Source organism: Pinus tabuliformis, chromosome X (assembly GCF_031772625.1).
Source record: "Pinus tabuliformis cultivar Carrire ecotype Pingquan chromosome X, CPIR1, whole genome shotgun sequence".
Taxonomy (NCBI): Eukaryota; Viridiplantae; Streptophyta; class Pinopsida; order Pinales; family Pinaceae; genus Pinus; species Pinus tabuliformis.
Window position 1 is genome coordinate 1669270442 of NC_142308.1, and position 21321 is coordinate 1669291762.

The 21321-nt window shown below is 40.2% G+C and overlaps 1 protein-coding gene across 1 annotated transcript in view; it reads left to right on the plus strand.

The window, feature by feature from the left end:
* Positions 1-21321, plus strand: part of LOC149146430 (uncharacterized) — a 103263-nt gene that overhangs the window by 4462 nt on the left and 77480 nt on the right. Inside the window, exons 2-3 of the mRNA XM_089452762.1 lie at positions 17709-17766; positions 17868-18067. Coding sequence (XP_089308888.1) covers positions 17709-17766; positions 17868-18067 — 258 coding nt within the window. The remainder of the gene's footprint in view (positions 1-17708; positions 17767-17867; positions 18068-21321) is intronic.

The window sequence follows — 21321 nt, forward strand, 5'->3', positions numbered from 1 at the left end:
TGGTTAACTACCTCACCTAAGTCAGATTTCAAATTTGAATCACAACCTTTAAAATCTTCATTATCAACATCATCCTTGGGTTTGATCATTAGAAGCACAAAATTCTTGCTCGAATTCACTAGTCTTTTCATCTGCCTTGCGTTAACAAACGAAAGATTTTTTTTCTTGCTACGAGCTCTCACAACATATTCTACTCCATCTTTGAATAAATGATATTTATTTTCATGTCTATGGAAGATAGCTTTTCTGTGGTAAAGGTACGGGTTGCCCAGAACTATGCCACATATATCTAATGGCATAATGTCAAGCTCCACTTCATCTATGAAATTTTTAGTAATAGTGAATCTCAGCGTACACTTTCTAGTGACCTGCAATTTCACATTGCAGACACCTATCCAAGTGGATATGGTTTATGATGTGGAACGGTTTCTAAGTTTAAACTTTTGACAATGTTTTCAGAGATAAGATTGGCTTGAGAGCCATTATTGAAAAGCGTATCAATCTTGTTGTGTTTTGATATCACCCTTATTTGAAAAATTTATATTCTCCTCTTTTTATTTGGAATTTCATTTTGCGGGTTTGAAGAACTAGTGTTGGCAATGTATTCTTTTCCTTTTAACCCCATGATTGGGATTTTAGTTTTATCACTCCAATTGGATCCCAAATCCTGTTGAGTGGTTGCAGTTGTCTTTTGTTTCCCCCTGTTGTTGTTTTTCTTTGGTCTCATTTCAGGATGAAGCTTCTAACAATGAGCTTCGTCGCGACCTTCTCTGAAACAATGTTTGCATGTAACTTTCTCTCTTGTTTTGATAGACACATTTTTCTTTGTCTTTACTTTGAAAGCCTTTTCCTTTCTTTTACTCTTAAATGGCTTTTTACTACCTTCTTCTAGGGTGTTTTTCCCTCTTGCCTCAAGATGAGTGGCTTGTGCCCACACATAATCTAGAAATTTTGGAATTAAATATTAAGATAGTATGCCTAAGGTAACTATGTAAACCCCTTATGTACTTCAACAATGTGTCTTGTGATTGAAAATCCACACCTAACATCAAAGACCTTTTTCTGAATTTTTGGGTGTAATCTTACACATTTTGACCTTTAAGATGTCTAAAGTTCTGCCAATTCATGATGGCTTTTTGCATATAATCTAGAGGGTAGAATTGTCTTTTGATTGCAACAATGAAATCGGGCCAAGAAATTGAGATCTTACTATGTTTTTTAATCTCCTCTTGGGTCTTTGATTTCCACCATACTAGTGTTGCACCCTCCATTCTCAAGCAAGTTAACTGAATCTTTATGCCATTCTCTTGAAGGTTTTGAATCCCGTAATAGACCTCCAACTGACGAATCAAATTGTCAAGCTTCTCTGCATTCACTTCACCATTATACATGGGCAACTCAAATTTAACATCAAGTTCTAAAAAGACGATTTATCGATTCCTTTTAAAGTATGATGATGAGTATGACTAAGGCTTGTGTTAGTGGAAGAGGGTGAAGATGCTTGTGAAGAAGAAGATGAAGAAGTTGGTGGAGAGGGTGGAGATTTGTCTCCATTTCCATTACCTCCTCCTGAAGAGCCTTCTCCTTTGGGAGGTGTTATCACTCCAAAATTTCTCTAGAGTTGTTAGGAAAGAAATAATAGAGGTAACCACAAACCTACTTTGGAGATTAGGATCTAACCTTCCTAATGCTCAGAGATGGTTTTATTTTTATAATTTAACTTTGTTTAGTTAATTGATTTTAGGTTAGTTATTTAAGCTTTGGTTGGGTTTCGGTTTTGAGTTGGTGGTGGAATCACTGACTTAGATGGATAGAGGGATGTCTTTTACCATTAGGCTATGGGGTAAAGTGTTAAGAAAACAGGACTAGATCAAGTTCTAAAGATAGTGTTTACAGGGCAAGGTAGCTGAGTAAATTCAAATCCTAAGGCTGGAAGGTGAAGTGGTTTTCAATCAGGGTCAAGGAGCAATTAGGGGTTCCTCAAACTGGATAATGAAGGAAATGGTAGGGGTCAGTTGAAACTAGGGAGAAATGAAGGATTCCCTAATCTAGATATTAGAGGAAAACATTAAAATGATTAACTGTTCAAGACATAGTGTACTTAAACAAATTCTGTAATATAATTCCAGTTAATTCATTCAATTTAGATAATATGTAAGTTTGTGAAACACTTAAGAAAATAACAATTTGACAAAAAGAAAATATTTCACTGAAGTGGCTTAACACATGAACCTTGTAATGCAATCTCTTTATTACTCAGTCCAGTTTGCTGACTTGAAAAAAGGTACAAATAACCCTTAGGTTTCAGATCAATACAACTATAGTAATGTCAAGTAATCCACACTCTATACTTCGAATTATGAAGTATTTGTACAAAGAATTTATTACAAAATATCCCAAACTGTCTTGGGAATTAATCTAGGAAAAAGAAATATCTTCATGCAAAAAGATAGAGACAGATATTCAACTGCTGCAATCTGTCTCTGTTTATTAGGTTATGTTGTCAGATCTTTTGCTGCCTTCTCTCACTCGCTGTTTCTTTTCCACGCTCGCTATCTTTTCACTTGGCCTTTTAACTGATGCTCTTTCATTTCGCTAATATGTTGCTTTTCTTTCACTGCTTTGTTTTCACTTTTACTTTGAATTTTTACAGTAAGTCATTTAACTTTTCCCTTGTCTCTGCATCTGGTAATTTGATATTTACCATTTTCTTGTAGATTTCCTCTGCTTCTGTGTACTTTGCAAAGGTGGGCCTGTCCACAAAAAGGTGTTTTACCTCATGCTAGAGGTAAAATAGGTTCTCAAATGTCTATTACAGAACCCTTCCAGTAGGCATCCCCTTCATAGATGAATTATTTTCCTGATCTCTTGCCACCTCTCTGATCTTCCTATTATAGTCTTCTTGTGGCATTAATCTATCATTTATCACCAAGGGATTTTGCAACGCTTTTTGCTTCAAAATATCAAACTTAACCATGAACCTGCTTGTTAGTTTTGCTATGCAGTGCTGACTCGTTACTGACAGAGAGAAGCATGGTCTGTTGATCTGTGTCCAAAAGAAGGCTCACAATTGGTCATTCCTCCTTTTTCTTCCACCCCGCTTCCTCTCCGCCACCTCCATTCCTCTCTTTTTCTCCTAAAACCTGACAAATTAACCCCTTTGGCCTTAGCCCCAAGCGCCAAAAGCCCAAACCCTCATAAAACCCTCCCATACGCCCTCGCGCACTTGCTAAAACCTTTCATCGTTTCCCCACCATTGATTTCCTCCCGCCGATCCAACAGCTCCCTTCGCGCCCGATAAAGGCCACCTGCTCCACAAAGCCCCACCGTCAGATCATTTCCACCGAGATCTGATGGCCTTCGCACTTATCGTGCCCACAATTTGATCGAACGTTAGCACGCGATGAGAGCAGTTTTTCTCTCTCATCCGCTGCTACGTGTCGATCGCTGAGTGGCATCGCATGCCCTTGTCCTTTTACTGCTTTATGCCCAAAAGCGATGCGATCAATACCAAAACCACCCGACTAATCCGTCCCCGCTCGTTAACGCCCACGCAGCTTTGCCGCCCGATGACCATCCGATCTTGTTAGCCTCCTACTGTAGCAGGTATTCATCTTTCATGATTGACATTTTTACATGCCAAATATGTCATTCTCTGCATGCTGCAACGTTACATATTTGCTATAGAGGCCAAAGAAGTGTCCATGAGAATGTGCTAGTCTAAGTGCCACTGCTATGTTCCTTTTGATGAGTTGTTCCATTTTTGATAAGTTTTTTCAGTTAAGGGAGGGCCAAACAGCTTAATTTTGGCCTCCCTAGGTTTCAATTTCCTGTTGTAGAATATAGAGAATCAACATCTGTCCAAACAGCTTAATCTTGGCAGATTTGTAGATAGGTAGAGAAACAAGAGTGCTCAACTGCTTAATCTAAGCCCCTGGATGAAATAAGTGTAGATGTAGATAGGAGGACAACAAGAAGAAAAGAATGAAAAGCTAGGTATGCTAGTTCAAGTGCACCCAAACCAAAAGAAGAGAAAATGTTAGGCAAGTAGGTTGTGTAAGTAGTTTTGTGGTTGCAGAATCAAGCTGTGTGATCCACTTCATGCTTTCAAGTGTTATACCTTTTCAGATCACAAATGCAATGCAATTTTCCCTTGGAGGACTTCAAGCGAGACATGACTAACTCCCCCTTCTTCTTATTCCCCAAATCATTTACTAAGCTCCCCAAAGAGGTCAAGATCTGCTTGATTTCTCTTAGGTTTCATCATTTACGATATCATTGCCTAAGTAAAGATTTGCTTTGCTTAAGGATGCTTATATTTCTTATACGAGTCATTTTCCCCTTAATAGCCTAAGATTGCATACTTAGTGCTCTCTCATCACATTTCATATTAACTGCTAACTTTATTATGTAACTCCTTATCTTTTTCCCCTCCCCCTACTAAAACTATGTCAATAATTCCCCTATATACTTATCCCTTCCTCTGGTTGAAATATAACCATAAGTATCGCTTGGGAATTACTAAGTTTACTTGAAACTTAGTAAGAACCCTCATTTCGCTCAAAAAACCATCTTCCTAAGATGTTTGGACTCCTTCCAAAACACAAAAACCCCCTTCAAATGCCATCGGACTCACTCTGATGCATCAAGATCCCTTCCAAAGCTGTAAACGGCCTTTCCGATCGCATTAACTCTCCTCCGATAAGTCTTCCTCTCCTCCGACGCGATATCGCTGTCGGAGGTCGCAGCATTCATTCATCGGCCCGCCCCTTTATACTCTCCCGATATCGCTTCGCCGATGCGATTTCACGATCGACAGTCGCAAGGTTTTTACCTATATACATACGCCCCCTCTCGTCCGCCGATGCGATATTGCTATCGCATCGTGATCCATTCATTTTCGCAATATTTTCCATTATCACACAGCCGCATGCCATGTCGCCTTTCCGAAATCGGCGATCGCTCCCATCGCATCACATATATAAAAACCATTGCCCTCTGTCCTTGCCGATTGCCGATCTCCGAGTTAAAACCCCGTCGTACTGCCATGTCATCTTGCCACATCACCCTGCCACATCACTACCATACTGGGACCCCCTGGTGACGTCATGACGATGTCGTCACTAAAGGAAGGCGCGAAGGGCGCAAATCGCAGCAAAGAGAGCCCGGAATGAAAATCTGAGGCAGTTTTCGATGCGCTAATCGCGCATCGCTAAGGAAAAATGACCAAAATGGAAAGCCTCATATCGTTCGGCTTCCAAGAGGCCCGAAAATTCACAGTTTTAACAAGATTTCTTCATTTATGATTCCTATTCAAATCGGCCAGCGCCAATAGCATTCCAGAAGCCACGGAAATCATTTGCAGCAGCCATTCTTGCCTTGAAAGGGCAGAAAAGGGGCGATTTGACAGTTTCAAACACGCCGAGGGAGAGAAAATGGCCCGATTCAAGTGTCAAAGAGTATCAGAGGAAAGATGAAGCCCGGATTAAATTAAAGAGTATCAATTCGAAGCGGGCAAACATTCAAAGCCCCCAAACAAAGTCAAAGAAAGCGGTACCACCATTTAAAGGCTCTCAGATCACAGTTAATACACATCAAAGCCACTCAAGAGTAGGGGATCAAAGCCCAAAGCACAGTTATGGCTGAATGAAATGCACAGAGCCATAAGGACAGATTTCAAATCATATTTTTGAGGCAGCTGCCCAGCGCGGCACCTAGATATCTTCTTGCATTTATTTCACGACAAGATTAGGTTAAAGAACTCGTTTTCCTCAGATCTGTTTAAGATCTGCTATAATGAATATTTTTAGATATTTTCCCTATATAAACCACCTTGATGCATTGTTTAAAGGGTTGGTTGGTTGAGTTGCCCCAGGAGAGACTCGCTCTGTATATCTGATATGTTTTCTTTAATCAAAGACTGTTGAAAAGCTTGGAGGATGGACTGTCTGATGTGTTGCTACTTTTCTGAAGAATGAATATGGAATTCTTGTGCTGCAACATGATACAGTAAGTGTCTCTTATCTCTGTTTAAATTTATACATGTTTTTATGATACATATATCACCATCTAAGTTACAGAAAGAAAGATTAGCTTAGAATTTGCATGGCTGCACTCTATGCTCAGTTTCTGTTTCTTGTGCTGCAACATGATACAGTAAGTGTCTCTTATCTTTGTTTAAATTTATACATGTTTTTATCATACATATATCACCATCTAAGTTACAGAAAGAAAGATTAGCTTAGAATTTGCATGGCTGCACTCTACTCTCACCGCTCATCCAAATCGTCCACCCGCCCATGTAGTCCATGTCCCCTGACCACTCCGCTTGCTTGAAGAAGGAAGATGACCAGTTTTCCATTACTAGTTGCCGTCAGACTTCCAACAACTATATTTAACAAACAATATGGCCAAGGGAGAAAGGGACAAACCATGACCCAGTGACTGCATTTATTAGTTATGGAACCCCACTGGTATGAGCACTCCAACAGCCTAAAGGGACAACAGAGCACCTGAGCAAATCATATTCATTCACTGCAGCAAGCAAACACGGTCCGAGACTCCACCAGGCAGTTAAATGCAGTTGGTGGTCAATTATGACCCCTCCATACCTAAATGGCCAAGTGCCCTTGTAATGTAAAATCTATAAATACCCAGAAAAAAGATGTAATCAGGGTTGATGGTTGGCATTTGATGTAAAGTTCAACTTCTAGAGACTGAAGATATTTTGTCACTTGCAGCGTGTCGTCTTCATTTTCAGCTAATACAAGCTTCTTTTGTTGTTAACTGCTCACTTTCCATTTCCCTCTGCTCTAAGTTGTGCCTGATATGCTATGTTCTTGGTCTCTCGATGTTTTAGCACTAGATAACTGTCATCTTATCTCTGTGTTAGAGTCTTGTATGCATCATTGAACAGGTGGTCTAGGTTTCTTTCTAACTAATGCAGGAGAGCTATCATTCTGTGTTTGCATTAGTAGATTAGATTTGCAGACTTCTTTACTAGTTGCAGCCGGCCATCACATGGTCTTGTGCATCTACTGGTGCGGTTAGTATTCTTCATATTCACCTTATACCTCAAACTATGAGTAGTTGGTGGTTTAAAGCCTTGTAGTCTGGGGGTGTTCACGGATGTTTAGAGTGAAACAAAGTAGAAGTGGTTATCTGGCTTGGACAAGCATCATTCTTTCCATTCATCCACTGCAAAAATAGTTGAATTTATATGTTACCAGGCATCTCTGAGCTACAACCTAGGAGAGTTTCTTGGAATCCTAACATAATTGGCGCCATTGCCGGGGAGAGGAGATTGAAGCTAAGCTTCCCTGGGAGAACGAAACAGATCCAGCTTTGATGATAGACAAATTCTGGACACAGTTTTGGTTGTAATCATCTATCTGGAAACTCTAATGGAGGACCAGCCTTTGGCGACTCCACATCACAGTTCTGGCTCAGTTTGTGAGACATACTCGGAGAAATCCTCAGAAATCACCAGCTGACCCAGTGCCTAACCCTGAGAATATTGTCAAGCAGAGAAAGATATCACAGAAAGGAGCATCAGGATCAGGTAAGCTTAAACAATCTTATGTATCTCTGCAAGAGAGGCTTGTAACTGATCATGTTCATTTTGAAGATAAAGAGCTTAGCATTGTCAGTGAAGAAATACCCTTAGAGATTCATAAAGCTCCTTGTTCAATAAGTTCCCCTTTGGATCTCAGTCCAAATGAAACCTCCCCTATAGTCCATCATATTCCTTTATCCTTGTCAGTCATTTCTCAGCTCCCTACCTTTCAAACTGCCAGTACCCTTCCATCTACCCTAGTCATGGTAGGCCCACAAGCACCCACTAAAATGGAAAGAATCATAGCTGCTAGGTATGGACCCCTGGTCCTGCCTGTTCCTTTGAATGCCATGCCTGCAGGAGAATACCAGAAATACATGCCAAAGTTCACTGGTACAGAGGGAGTAACAGCTGAAGAGCGCCTAGAGTCTTTTTATAGCTATGTTGATAACCTAGATATCAGTGAAGTTGATGCGTTGATGAGAGTATTTGTCCAAAGCCTTGATGGAGAGGCTAGAAAATGGTTCAGAGAGCTGACCCCTAGGTCCATAGCAGACATTGAAGCATTAGATGATGTGTTTTTAAAGCATTGGGGAGATAAGAAAGACCTGCTATACTACCATACTAATTTTGGCAACCTCAAAAAGGAAAATGGGGAGACATTGCCTGAATTTAATAAGAGATTTAATCGGATGTATAGAAAGATATCAGCTGAAGTAAAGCCTACCCCCACCTTTGCAAAACTCACCTATGCTAATGCCTTTGATTCTGATTTCTGTTTGCTATTAAGAGAAAGAAGATGTGCTTCCCTAGCTGAAATGCAAGATGTAGCCTTAGAGGTGGAATCCAATATCATGGCTGCAAAAAAACTCAAAAGTCATGCTGATAGAAAGAGGCAGAGAGGTGAGGCTTCCTCCTCTTCTTCATCTTCGGAGCCTAAATTAGACAAAATGACTAAAATGATAGTCATTGGCTGCTGAAATATCCAAACTGAAGGTTGAGCAGAGTTCTGGGAAGACAAGGTTGCCTAGCACATTTGCTCCTAGATATCCAAATCCATTTAGAAGAGAAAATGAACAATTGCAAACTATTCAGAGGGGCAAAGAGACTAGTGAAGAACAAAGGGTTAAGACTCCTTTCCAGAACGTGGTCATGGAGGAGGAGCAGCTTGATGAAGAGGATGAGATTCACTGTATGGAAGTTAAGGGCAGTGCTGCCTTTTTGACATGGGCTGCCTATGAAGAGTCATTACTCAAAGACCAGACTAGCGAAGAGTGGGACAGAGAAGCTGTTCTAAAGACCGAAGATCAGCAAAGATATAACCTGAGGTCAAGAACAAACAATGTCAAAGAGAGTCCTGCCTAAAGAGCTGTTGCCCCCACGAAGCAGCAGAGCAACAAACAGAGAAAACTAGCAGCTGATCCAGTCATTCTTAAAGCTCCAGCTCAAGAGGTAAGAGGCCCTGACAAGTCCCCTTTCCCTTTCAGTTTCGAATCAGAAGTCCACAAGTTAAAAAAATCTATACCTCTGCTAGAACTTGCAAGGAGTGAGGTATTTAGAAAGCCTATCCTGGATGCCCTTGCGCTAAAAGCCTCTCAAGCCTCCCATGATTGTGAATTTGCAAGATGATAAATCTGCAGTTGTGCTTAGCCCAATGACTGAACCCTCTGATAATAGCTCCCTATCATTCTATGTCTCCTTGACCATTCATGACAAAACCCTCCATAACTGTTTGCTGGACACAGGTGCCAGCGATAATCTAATCCCCAAAGCTGTCATGGAAGAGTTAGGCCTTGACATCACCAGACCTTATCATGATTTATTCTCCTTTGATTCAAAGAAGGTGAAATGTCTGGGATTAATCAAAGACTTGGTTATCACCCTAACTCAGCTGCCCATGAAGAGCATGATGATGGATATTGTGGTAGCAGATGTCCCCCCTAAGTTTGGTATGCTACTTTCCAGAGGTTGGATTAAGAGGTTGGGTGGGACATTACAAAATGAGTTATCTTATGCCATTGTCCTAGTTTTTGGAGGGGAAAGCAAAAGATTGTATAGGGAATCCTAGCTTGCCTATATCATCATTGATGAGAAGAATCCCACTAATCATCCCATTTACGCTGTGGACACTTATTTTTGGAGCATGTATTCTCCAAATTGAAGAATCCCACAGGGCATCGGTGCATCTCAAGAAACCAGTATGCCAGGCCATGGAAGAGCAAGGAAATTAGGTCTGGGATATGTTCTTCGATGGAGAATGTTCAAGGGAAACTGCAGGCGCAAGAGTGGTGTTGGTATCTCCAAAGCAAGAAAGCACTCATTTGTCTTTTAAGCTGACTTTTCAGGTCACCAACAATATAGCAGAGTATGAAGCTCTAATATTGGGCTTAAACGCTGCCAAAGACAGAGGAATCAAAGACATAAAGGTGTTTGGAGATGTTGATCTCATGATTCAGCAAGTGAACAAAACGTTCCAAGCAAGGCACCCAAGGTTGAAAGCATACATAGATGAGGTACGGAAACTCAAAGATTATTTTGATAGTTTTTGTATCTCATACATTCTTAGAGTAAAAAATCAGCTCCCTGATTCCCTTGTTGTGTCTGCTAGCATGTTCATCCCTCCCATGCCTCCTAGATTGGTTTATGCAGTCCAGATACAATATAGACCATCCTTGCCTGATAATGTCCAGCACTAGAAAGTCTTTGAGGATGATGATGAAGTAAATAGGTTTCTCCAAGTCATTGATGAATTCTCTGAAATGCAAATTGATCAAGAGAATGAAACCTTAGAGGGATGTCCCCAGTCTCATCTAAGGAACAAAATTGGCCAAGACAACATTGTTCAATTGCCTAGCGACCATATCCCTAAAGGGTTAGTGCCTTTAGAGAAACTGTTTGACCAGAATGATGTGCCTCACAAGATGGCCGAAAAAGAAGATCAGTCTGCAGTCCATAGGCATAACATAGGGAGTCTAGATTATCCAAAGTACATAAACTTGTCTACTCATTTGTCTGCTACCCAAAGTTCTGAATATTGCACCTTGATGAAGCAGTTTGCTGATATCTTTGCCTGGGAATACAATGACCTCAAAACTTATGACAAAAAGATCATTCAGCACAAGATCCCCTTAGAGAAAGATACCATTCCTTTCAAACAGAAGCTGAGACCCATAAATCCTTTGCTCCTTCTCATGATTGAAACAGAAATCAAGAAGTTGTTGGCTGCCAAAATCATAGTCCCCTTGATATATTCAAAGTGGGTATCCAACTTGGTAGTGGTAAGGAAGAAAAGTGGAGAAATCAGGCTGTGCGTTGATTCAGGAACTTGAACAAGTGCTCCAAGAAAGACAACTATCCTCTGCCAAAGATGGAGCATTCGCTGCAGAAATTCTCAGGAGCCAAAGTCATGTCTTTCCTGGATGGATTTTCAGGGTATAACCAGGTTGTTGTGCATCCAGATGACCAAGAAAAGACTGCTTTCACCACTCCCTGGGGCACTTTCATGTATTCCAAGATGCCTTTTGGGCCGATGAATGTTGGAGCCACCTTTCAGAGAGCTATGGATATAACATTCGTAGGAGAGAAGGACAAGTTTGTCCTTGTCTACCTAGATGATATAATAGTATATTCCAGCAGCCACCAGGATCATTTGCAACATTTGAAGAAAGTGTTTCTGAAGTGCAGAAGGTTTGGGATATCAGTGAATCCTAAGAAGTCATAGTTTACTTTGGAAGAGGGCAAGCTGTTAGGACACATTGTCTCTGCTGCAGGAGTCAAAATTGACTCAGAAAGAGTGAAAGCAATACAAACCTTGTTTGTCTCAAGGTCAAAAAAGGACATCCAATCCTTTCTGGGAAAAATAAATTTCGTAAGGAGATTCATCCCTAATTTTGCAGAATTGATAAAGCGTATCACCTCCATGCTAAAAAAGGGATCATATATCAGATGGACTGATGCAGCAAGAAAATCTTTTGAAGCCATCAAAAGAGTTATTATGGAAGCTCCTACTTTGATCAGCCCAGATTATAGCAAGGAGTTCCATATTTTCTCCTTTGCCTTAGGTGACACCCTTGCAGCAGTCTTATTGCAGAAAGATAATGAGGGTTCAGAGCATCCAGTGGCATTCTTCAGCAAAAAATTAAGGGATGTTGAACTAAGGTATGATATCATTGAAAAATAGGCTTATGCTCTTATCAAATCCTTGAAAGCTTTTAGGATATACATTCTGCACTCCAAGGTAATTGCATACGTGCCCTCTCCTTTAGTAAAAGATGGCTTAACACAGCCAGATGTTGATGGAAGAAGGTCTAAATGGATTGCAAAGCTTATTGAATTCAACATAGACTTAAAGCTAATGGCTAAAGAAAATTGCAGAATGCTGGACAGGCAAAAACAACAGCTGAACCAGGACCGAACTAGTCATTGGTAGAGAATATAGCTTCTTGTGAATGGTATTCTACAACAGCTCAATTTTTGCAGAAGCTAGAAATTCCTCCAGGCCTAAGTTCAAGCCAAGCTAGAACTATTAAGTTCAAGGCAACCAAGTATTGCATTCATGAAAACTTGTTGTATTGGAGAGATCCATCTGGAATCCTTCTAAGGTGTTTGGACAAGGAACAATCCATGGAGGTCATACACTAGTTCCATTCTAGAATTTGTGGAGGGCATCACTATTGGAAAACCGCAACACATAAAATCCTCAGAGCTGGGTATTATTGGCCCACACTGTTTTCTAATGTCTTTTCATTTGTAAAATCTTGTGACAGGTGCTAAAGGTTTGAAGGAAAATAGCATTTAAAGTCTTTGCCCTTGAAACCAATTCATGCCACTGGCCCTTTCCAATAGTGGGGTTTGGATTTCATAGGAGAAATCAATCCTCATTCCAGTGGCCAGCACAGATGGATCTTAGTAGCCACTGACTACTTCATTAAATGGATTGAGGCCATCCCTACTAGAAAAGTAGATCACCATGTGGTTATGAAGTTCTTAACAGAAAATATTTTCACCAGGTTTGGTTGCCCACATAAATTGGTTACAAACAATGCAACAACCTTTAGGGCAAAAGAGTTGGTGGACATGTGCGACTCAATGGGCATTAAGCTAGTTCATTCCACTTCATATTACCCTCAAGGTAATGGTCTAGCGGAATCATCCAACAAGATCCTAATAAGGATAATGAAAAAGCTGTTGCAAGACAACAAAAGGAACTGGGATTCCAAGCTGAAGTATGCATTATGGGCTGACAGGGTGACCACCAAGAAATCCACAGGGAATTCTCCATTCAAGTTGGTATATGGCATTGAGGCTATATTCCCAATTCAGTTGACCCTCCCTGTGGCTAAATTCTTGCAGGGAGAGCAGAATGAGGAAGATGACATGGAAAAAAGGATCATTGACTTGACAGAAGTGCATCAGATCAGGGATCAACTGGTTGAACGGTCTGCAACACATCAACAGAGAGTCAAGGAAGCCTTTGACAGAAAGGCAATGTTGGACAATTTTCAAGTTGGAAACTTGGTGCTTAAATGGGATGCACTAAAGGAAAAGAAAGGCAATCATGGAAAGTTCGATGCTCTGTGGACTGGACCTTTTATTATTACTCAGATCCAAGGCAACAACACCTTCACGATGCAGAGTATGGAAAGAGAGACAGTTTTTGATGGCCCAGTTAATGGGCGATTCTTGAAAGTTTATGTTGTTTAAGGTTTCCAGGCCTTAATGTTGTAAATATGTTATTTTTACCAAGTTTTAGTGTAGGCTTAAATAGAGTCCATGCCCAATGGAATACTAGGCAATGTTTTTAATCTTGTTTTTGTATAAAGGCAGTGGTCTACAGTTCTTGAGACCTCACAGGGAGGATCTCATCCCTAGAAGGAGCCAGTGTTAGCTCTGCTATGCAGTGCTGACTCGTTACTGATAGAGAGAAGCATGGTCTGTTGATTTGTGTCCAAAAGAAGGCTCACAATTGGTCGTTCCCCCTTTTTCTTCCACCCTGCTTCCTCTCCGCCACCTCCATTCCTCTATTTTTCTCCTAAAACCTGATAAATTAACCCTTTTGGCCTTAGCCCCAAGTGCCAAAAGCCCAAACCCTCATAAAACCCTCCCATACGCCCTCGATCAGTTATGGAACGCCACCGGTATGAGCACTCCAACAGCTTAAAGGGACAACAAAGCACTTGAGAAGATCAGATTCACTCACTGCAACAAGCAAACACAGTCAGAGACTCCACCAGGCAGTTAAATGCAGTTGGTGGTCAATTATGACCCCTCCATACCTAAATGGCCAAGTTCCCTTCTAATGTAAAATCTATAAATACCCAGAAACAAGATGTAATCAGGGTTGGTGGTTGGCATTTGATGTAAAGTTCAACTTCTGGAGACTGAAGATATTTTGTCACTTGCAACGTCTCGTCTTCATTTTCAGCTAATACAAGCTTCTTTTGTTGTTAATTTCTCATTTCCCATTTCCCTCTGTTCTAAGTTGTGCCTGATATGCTATGTTCTTGGTCTCTCGATGTTTTAGCACTAGATAGTTGTCATCCTATCTCTGTGTTAGAGTCTTGTATGAATCATTGAACAGGTGGTCCAGGTTTATTTCTAACTGAGGCAGGAGAGCTATCATCCTGTCTTTGCATTAGTAGATTATATTTGTAGACTTCTTTACTATTTGCAGCCGTCCATCACATGGTTTTATGTATCTGCTGGTGTGGTCAGTATTCTTCATATTCACCTTATACCTCAAACTGTGAGTAGTTGGTGGTCTAAAGCCTTGTATTCTAGGGGTGTTCACGCATGTCTGGAGTGAAACAAAGTGGAAGTGGTTATCTAGCTTGGACAAGCATCATTCCTTCCATTCATCCACTGCAACAATAGTTGAATTTATATGTTACTAGGCATCTCCGAGCTACAACCTAGGAGAGTTTCTTGGAATCCTAACACTGCCTATAGCCAACTCCATGGTTTGGCATTTGTCCTCAATGTTCATCATTAAGTTCCTCTTGGTGAGCACTTTCTTCACCTTTAGTATTGTGCCAGTTCTGTCAGCTATGTCCAGCTCCTGTAATTCATATTTGTTCTTGGAGTTAAGGAACTGGATTATTCTGGTAGCTTCTTCTGGCATGACTCCAAGCTCGGCCTTAACTTTCTGAATTTCTTCTGTAGCCTCTTTGACTAAATCATTTTGTTCAAAGATGACTTGTATATATGGCCAAATATCATTGACAAAGTCAATGATATTTGCCCATAGTTGTTCTTTAGCTTGGGCAAGTGGCTTCTTCAATGTTAACTCTTTCTCTAAGTTCTCTATCCTCTTAGTCATCCTGGTTGACTTCTGAACTTCATCTTTGTGCATACTCTGAGCTAATTTCATCTCATCCTCTAAACTCCTTATATGTACTTTGAGTTTGTTTATTTCAAAGATTTGAATGGACATGTCCTCCATTGCTTTGATCAGTTTGTTTGCCTCATCACTTCGCTGAGCCGCTGCTGTTGTTGAACCTGTTGCTGATGTAGATGTTGTTGCAGCTGGAAGTGTTGTAGCCAGTGGAGCTGTGGGGGCCAATGAAGCTGCCAAGGTTGATGGAACTGCTGTAGTCACTGTGGGAATGGCAGTGGCAGTGGCTGTCTCAAGGCTGGCCTGTTTCAGCTGTATTAAGCTGTCCAACTCCTCCATTTATTTCAATTGATCATTTAATTGGAGAATGAGATCCATCATCTCCTCTTGCTGAGTTTGGCTTTCAAGGACCTCCTTGGTCTGTGGATTCTCTGAATGAGGCAGCGTCAATTGTTTCTTTAAAGCAGAAATATCCTCATTTTTCTTCTTTATCAATTTCTTTGCAGCCTTGACATCATTGGGATTATGTCCAAGCTCAAGCACCAAGTCTTCCAATGACTTGACTCTGTTGCCCTTGGCCTGTGAAGATGCTTTTTCCAGCTTATACTGTGCTGTGATATTATCTAGTGAGCTTTGGAATTTGTGCACAATCATTGCTTTACTTGTCATGGTGGAATAAATCATCTCACATGTCTGCTTATGGAATTCGATTTGATCAAATAGGGTGAACATCCCTAAGCCAAAATTTCAAATTCAGTCTTCTTGCAGTCTGCTGATGATCTGGGCTGCTGGACTGTAGGCTGCATGAATGTCATTTGCATTTTACTTGTTTTAATGTCAAAGGATGACATTAATCTGTTTTGATTTGCAGGTGTCTGCTTGAAGTACTGGGCATAAGTATCAGCCTTCAATGTCTCATTCCTCAACTTAATTTCCTTGTATTTTTCTTTTATATATTTCTCTTTATCCACAGTCTTGGTGGATGAAGAGACTTCAATGCCGAGTTGTTTCTCAATAAGTTGAGTGTTTGAAGTAGAAGGTTGGTGAGTTTCCTCTGAAACAACTGGGCCTTTATTCCTTCCAACCATTGTGTCAGTGTTAGTGATTTCCACTGTCCCAATGGTGTCTTCTTGCTTAGTTACAAGATTAAGCTTGGGCCTCTTCCTGTAACTGATCTCAAACCTTTCATCTGTAGTGTCCATTGCTGAGCTAGAACCTTCTTCCTTGGTTCTTTTCACATTTCTGTCTTCATTGGCTGGAGTCTGCAAAATGGGAGTAATGGTCATCTGTTCTTGTAGGGCTGGAACCTGCAAAAAGGAACTAGTATCAATCTGCTTTTCCACATCTATCAAAGTATTCTCCACATCTACTACAGTGTTCTCCACATCTATCATAGTGTTTTCCAACCATTCTGACTGGTTGGCAAATCTTTGAATGTCTGGCCTAGGATCATGTAGGATCATGTATGAAAGGAGGCAATTTGAATTTGAGCCTTAGTTTATTTATGATTCCATGAGGGTCATATTGCCACATAAAACTGCTCTTGAAATTAATCTGCTATAAAATTTTATCTGCCTCTGGTCCGACTTCCCTATTATTACAAATAAAATGGCCCAATTGGTTGTTCATTTTAAACTGGATCTTCGTTCTCGCTGACAGGAAATTAACTTCATCAGAATTTATGATTTGTCTGAAATACTCTAATGTAAATATCCTCATGGGGAGGTATTTGGAAAACTTGTAGGAAGTGAGTTGGCATCCATATATTCTGATTTTTGTGTGGTCTTGGTATAGATACCAGTCTCCCACTTTACTGTTCTTGGCCAACTGTAAAACTCTTTTAATCTTCTGACTGATCTTGGGCTCATAGCTACTGGTTAGCATGTTTATAACTGGATGAACAAATGAATAAATGAAGTCTTTGTAAGTAAAAATAGTGTAATACATTTGGATCAATGGTGTCCAAAAGATGACAGGTCTTGGATTTCCCTTAGTGTCTAACTTTTGGATGCTAACAGGAAACTTATTTGACTGAAAGTACAGGAACATGTGAAACAATACAGATGAGTATTTGAATACTCTCTCATTTGGCAATTTGATAAACTGTTCATGGATTCTATCTGCCAAGAACTGAGCATAGTTGTAAATTGTAGCAGGAGGCTTGCTTGGGCAAAAGATAGAAAGGAAAGCAAGGACAACCTCATCCACATGTTCATCAGTAGTGTACCCTAGAATGCAAGAGAGCATGGTAATAATTTGTCCGCCTCTCTCAGAGAAAATGGTGGCAACATATGGAGGACTATTTGTTGGAGTGAGATACTTTTTAATGATGAAAGTTTGAATGATCTGAGCTTTCTTGGGAATGTCTAGATTTGTGTAGAGTTCAAGTAAACCTTCAATGGAAAGTGGGGTTTCATTTGGGCTTGGTTGGATCTGCAACATTTGATTTATTGATTCTGCAATAATGGTAAACAAACCCTGTTGATCAGGGGTGACTATGGCTTTCTGACTTAGAATATAGCAGGCTTGGCAGAAGTGGATGATTTCAGGGAATGGGTGTACCCGTGGGAACAAGTACTTGGGCAAATTTGAATCCCATAGGTGAATGTCATCATTCTGGTTCAAAACTTGTCTTTACTCCAGCAGTGGAGTTTCAGTAGGTAGCTAGGGGAAACAATGTCCTTGATTTGAAATTCTCTATCGGCTAAAGGAAGGTGGTCAATATCCAGGTGAGGGGTTTGCAGAGGTCTTACATCCAGAGAGGTTTGGGAAGCCATAATTTGGTATATTTGAACTGAATTACTCTTTATGTGGTTTCAGGAGTAAGGTTTAGAAGCTCTGGAACAATGGGGAGGGTAATAACAGCCTGTAAAAAGGGGTTTGGGTGCACAATAGGTTTTTCTTTAGTTTTAACAAGGTTTCTTAATTAATTTAATTAATTAACCTTGGATAATTGTTGTGTATAACTTTAAATTACAGGGCCGTTTCTGGTTATATTAAGAATACCTGGAAATTTGATGGTTTGGTGCATAGACGGGGTTATGTGGTAGCTGCAGAGGTTACTGAGGCTTTAGCTGGCTATTCGTTGTTTCAATTTGGTGTCTGCAGCGTCTTCGGGTGGCAAAAGTTGGTTAAATTGGTCACGCAGAGGTTTAGGGTGTCAGGTTGGGCTAACAGAGGTTTGTAGTGAAAATGAGCGAAAAGAGCAAAATGGGGCACTTTCGGCCTTTTAACCAACAACAGTTAGATTTTGGTGCGAGATTTATTGGATGAACAGTGGGCAGTTTTGGTTTAGGCGGGGAGGTGGTTTTAGGCCATATCACACCGCTTTTGGATGGAGGGCGGTATTTTTCGCGAGCACGCGATATAACCTAGTGCCGCCACGTAGCAAAATAGTGCCCAGCCAAAACTGCGAATCTCGCATGCTCTCAGACCGTTAACTATTGGATGATGAATCTGCGCGATATGGCTGTGTGCCTTTGGATCTGGAAGTGGAAGATCAAAGGGATATCACGCGGTGAAGTTGCACGAGCGGAGTTGGAAAGTGGTTGGCGGGGCCCGGGGGTTTAATTACAAATAATTTGTAATTAATTAATGAATAATGACATGGTTTAAATATAAGCAGTGGGTTAATAAGAGGTGACCATGGTTTATATTGCGGATTTTTTAACTATACACCAAGGCTTGGTGGGTTAAAAAGGGTGTCGGGAAATCATAACATGGGGGATTTATAAAGCAGGACTTTTAGGAAAAAACCTAGAATAAAATATTTTTGTGGGCTTTTAAGGGGAAAAGGAAAATTAATAAGGGGGGAAAGTATTATTTGTGGTGGGAATGTGTTTCACACTAGAGGAAAGGTTTTGGGAAGGGGGAATGGTTTTTTAAGGGTAATGTCTAAGAAAATGTGTGAAACAAAGGGATAAAAGGTTAAAATGAAGGGGGAAAGGGTTTTTACAAGTAATGAATGGATAATGAGGGGAAATTAGTAAACTTAAGTATGTAGGGGTCTAGTGAAATGAAGGGAAATTAGTAAATAAGTATATGAATGTCATTTCTCTTTCACAATTCTTCCTACACATGAAACATAGGATTAAACATGATGAAGATGATTTTGACTTAGCAACTTTGTGTACTTGCAAAACTTCTTCTACCTACCCTTGATTTACCTTAGCATTTTCTCTTCATTCATTGGGTGCATTTGAGCTTGCTGGCCCTTTATTTCTTTTTCTTTTGATAAGCAAACTATCTAATTCTAACCTTATAACTTCCAATGGCTCAGAGTGAACTGGTGAGCTCATTTTTGTTCTCTACCTAACTACTGATCTGCCAAGATTAAACAGTTTGGCTAGATCTTTATTCTTTATCTATCAACATGAAATTTAAAGCATGAACGAGTCAAGATTAAAATATTTGACCATCATGGATTGTGGCATTTTTGACAAGTCGCACACAACGTTATTTTGCAAAGTAAAGTAAAAAATAGTAGCATTTGAATTTGCACACTTTCATGATCTATTTTTATCTCTTTTTTGGGGTTCATATTTTTTACTTTTTTTTTTCATCTTTTTCTTTATGTTTGTCCTTTGATTATTCTTTTAGGACATACCCTCTTTACATTTTTAATTTTAATATGGGAAAACATTTTGCAGAAAGAAAAAGTATGTACAATATTACAAGACTAACCATAACCAATTCAAAATTATGAATCCTATTATTATAGGACCCTAACAGGAGGTTTGGAAGTTTCCCCTTGCTACCTGATATTCCTCTCTACATAGAGGACCTTCACCATCTCTGTCAGATAAAAGAAAGCCTTTATGAAGGTCTTCTCATCTTCTTTCATGTTTGTAGGTTCTCCCTCATGAGACATGTTACACAAAAATATCGTCACCATGACTATTTGCAGTCAGTATGGGTCTATCATCACTTATACTGTCCTCCTAAGCAAGTCCCAGACTTCAGCTCTTCATGTCAAGCTTTGAAAATGAGAGAAAGACATTAAAAATGAACAAAGCTCTGGTTCCGCACTTTCTCTCACTGTTTCCTGTGGTCCCACACCCCCTGTTCACATTACCTGCAGATCTGCCCGCTCTGTCTCTAAGGAAGTGGGTGCGGACCCCTGTGAAAGTAAAAAAAGCGCAAGTTTATTCTAAAAAACTCACTTTGGGTTAATTCTAGATGATTCTAGAAGGAATTTTGACATGGATTGTTCGCTCTTAGGTGGTTCATGCATCCCAAAAGAGAAGGAGCTAATTCCTTGATGAGAGGAGCTATCCCTTTGAAGGAGGGCTTTATCCCTTTGAAGGAGGACCTAGTAACTTCCCTCCATTGCACTATAAATTAAGGCATTGTGCTGGTTGCTAGGGAGGTTAGAAGCTGAACATTTTTTAGGGTAAATGCTGGTGGAATTGAGACTTCCTAGTTAAGCTTGAGAGGAGAGATCACATACCTTTTGGCTTCATTGGGAAGAGGGTGAAACTTGTCAAAGTAAAGGAGACTTCTTGCTGGACATTGGGAGGAGCTTTTACAACATCAAGGCACAGGTTGTAAAGTTCTTCTTTGATTTGAATTAATACAATCGGATTCATTTTTCTCAACAAATTGTCTTATGTCATTTGTTTCATGAATTCCTTGATCATCATGTTAAGTATGCTTTATTACATTGGCTTTTCAGGTGCTATTTAATTTGTGTGCTTGTTTGTGTTTGCAGATTTGCTACAAGGGAGCTCATTTGGATCAAAGAAGCGAGGCTTCCACAAACTTGCATTGGACCCAAGGTAGGCCTAAAACACTTGTTTGCCTTTGTTTATAAATTACATATTTAGAGAAAGATAGGATTTGATTGGCTTGCTTGTTACTAGATATCTTTAGATACTAGGGAGGTCAATCTTGTCCGCAAGATCGACTCATTCCGTGTGACAAAATGGCGACTCCACTGGGGACTTGATTTCTTGATTTGCTTTACTTTGACTTGAGAAACTGTGTTTTTGTTTCTGTTTTTGGCTTGTTGTGTGTGGAATTGGGTAGATTTAGTAGATCTTAGATTATTTTTTGTTTTTCATAACTTTGGGAGAGGACCGCACCCTTGACTTACAACATAGTGCGGACCTATCCGCACTTTTGATTTTCACACAGAGCGGTACCGCACCTTTGTGAATTGCGGGCCTGCGGACCCTGTCAAAATTTTGGAAAACTTGAGATTTTCTCTTTTAGTCAGCTTAGTTTTTGTTTAGGTGTTGTTATCCCCTGCCCAGACCTGCATGTGACTTGTCAAGAGCCTTTGTTTGTTTGATTCCATTGGTGTTAGGGTTTTAGGTGAAATTCCTAGAAGTTTTAGTTGTCGGGCTTGATTTTCATTTTGGTCTTGTAGTAGCTCAAAGCTTAGAAGTTGTAGAAGCCTCAGATCACCTTGGTTTTTACTGGCCTTCTTATG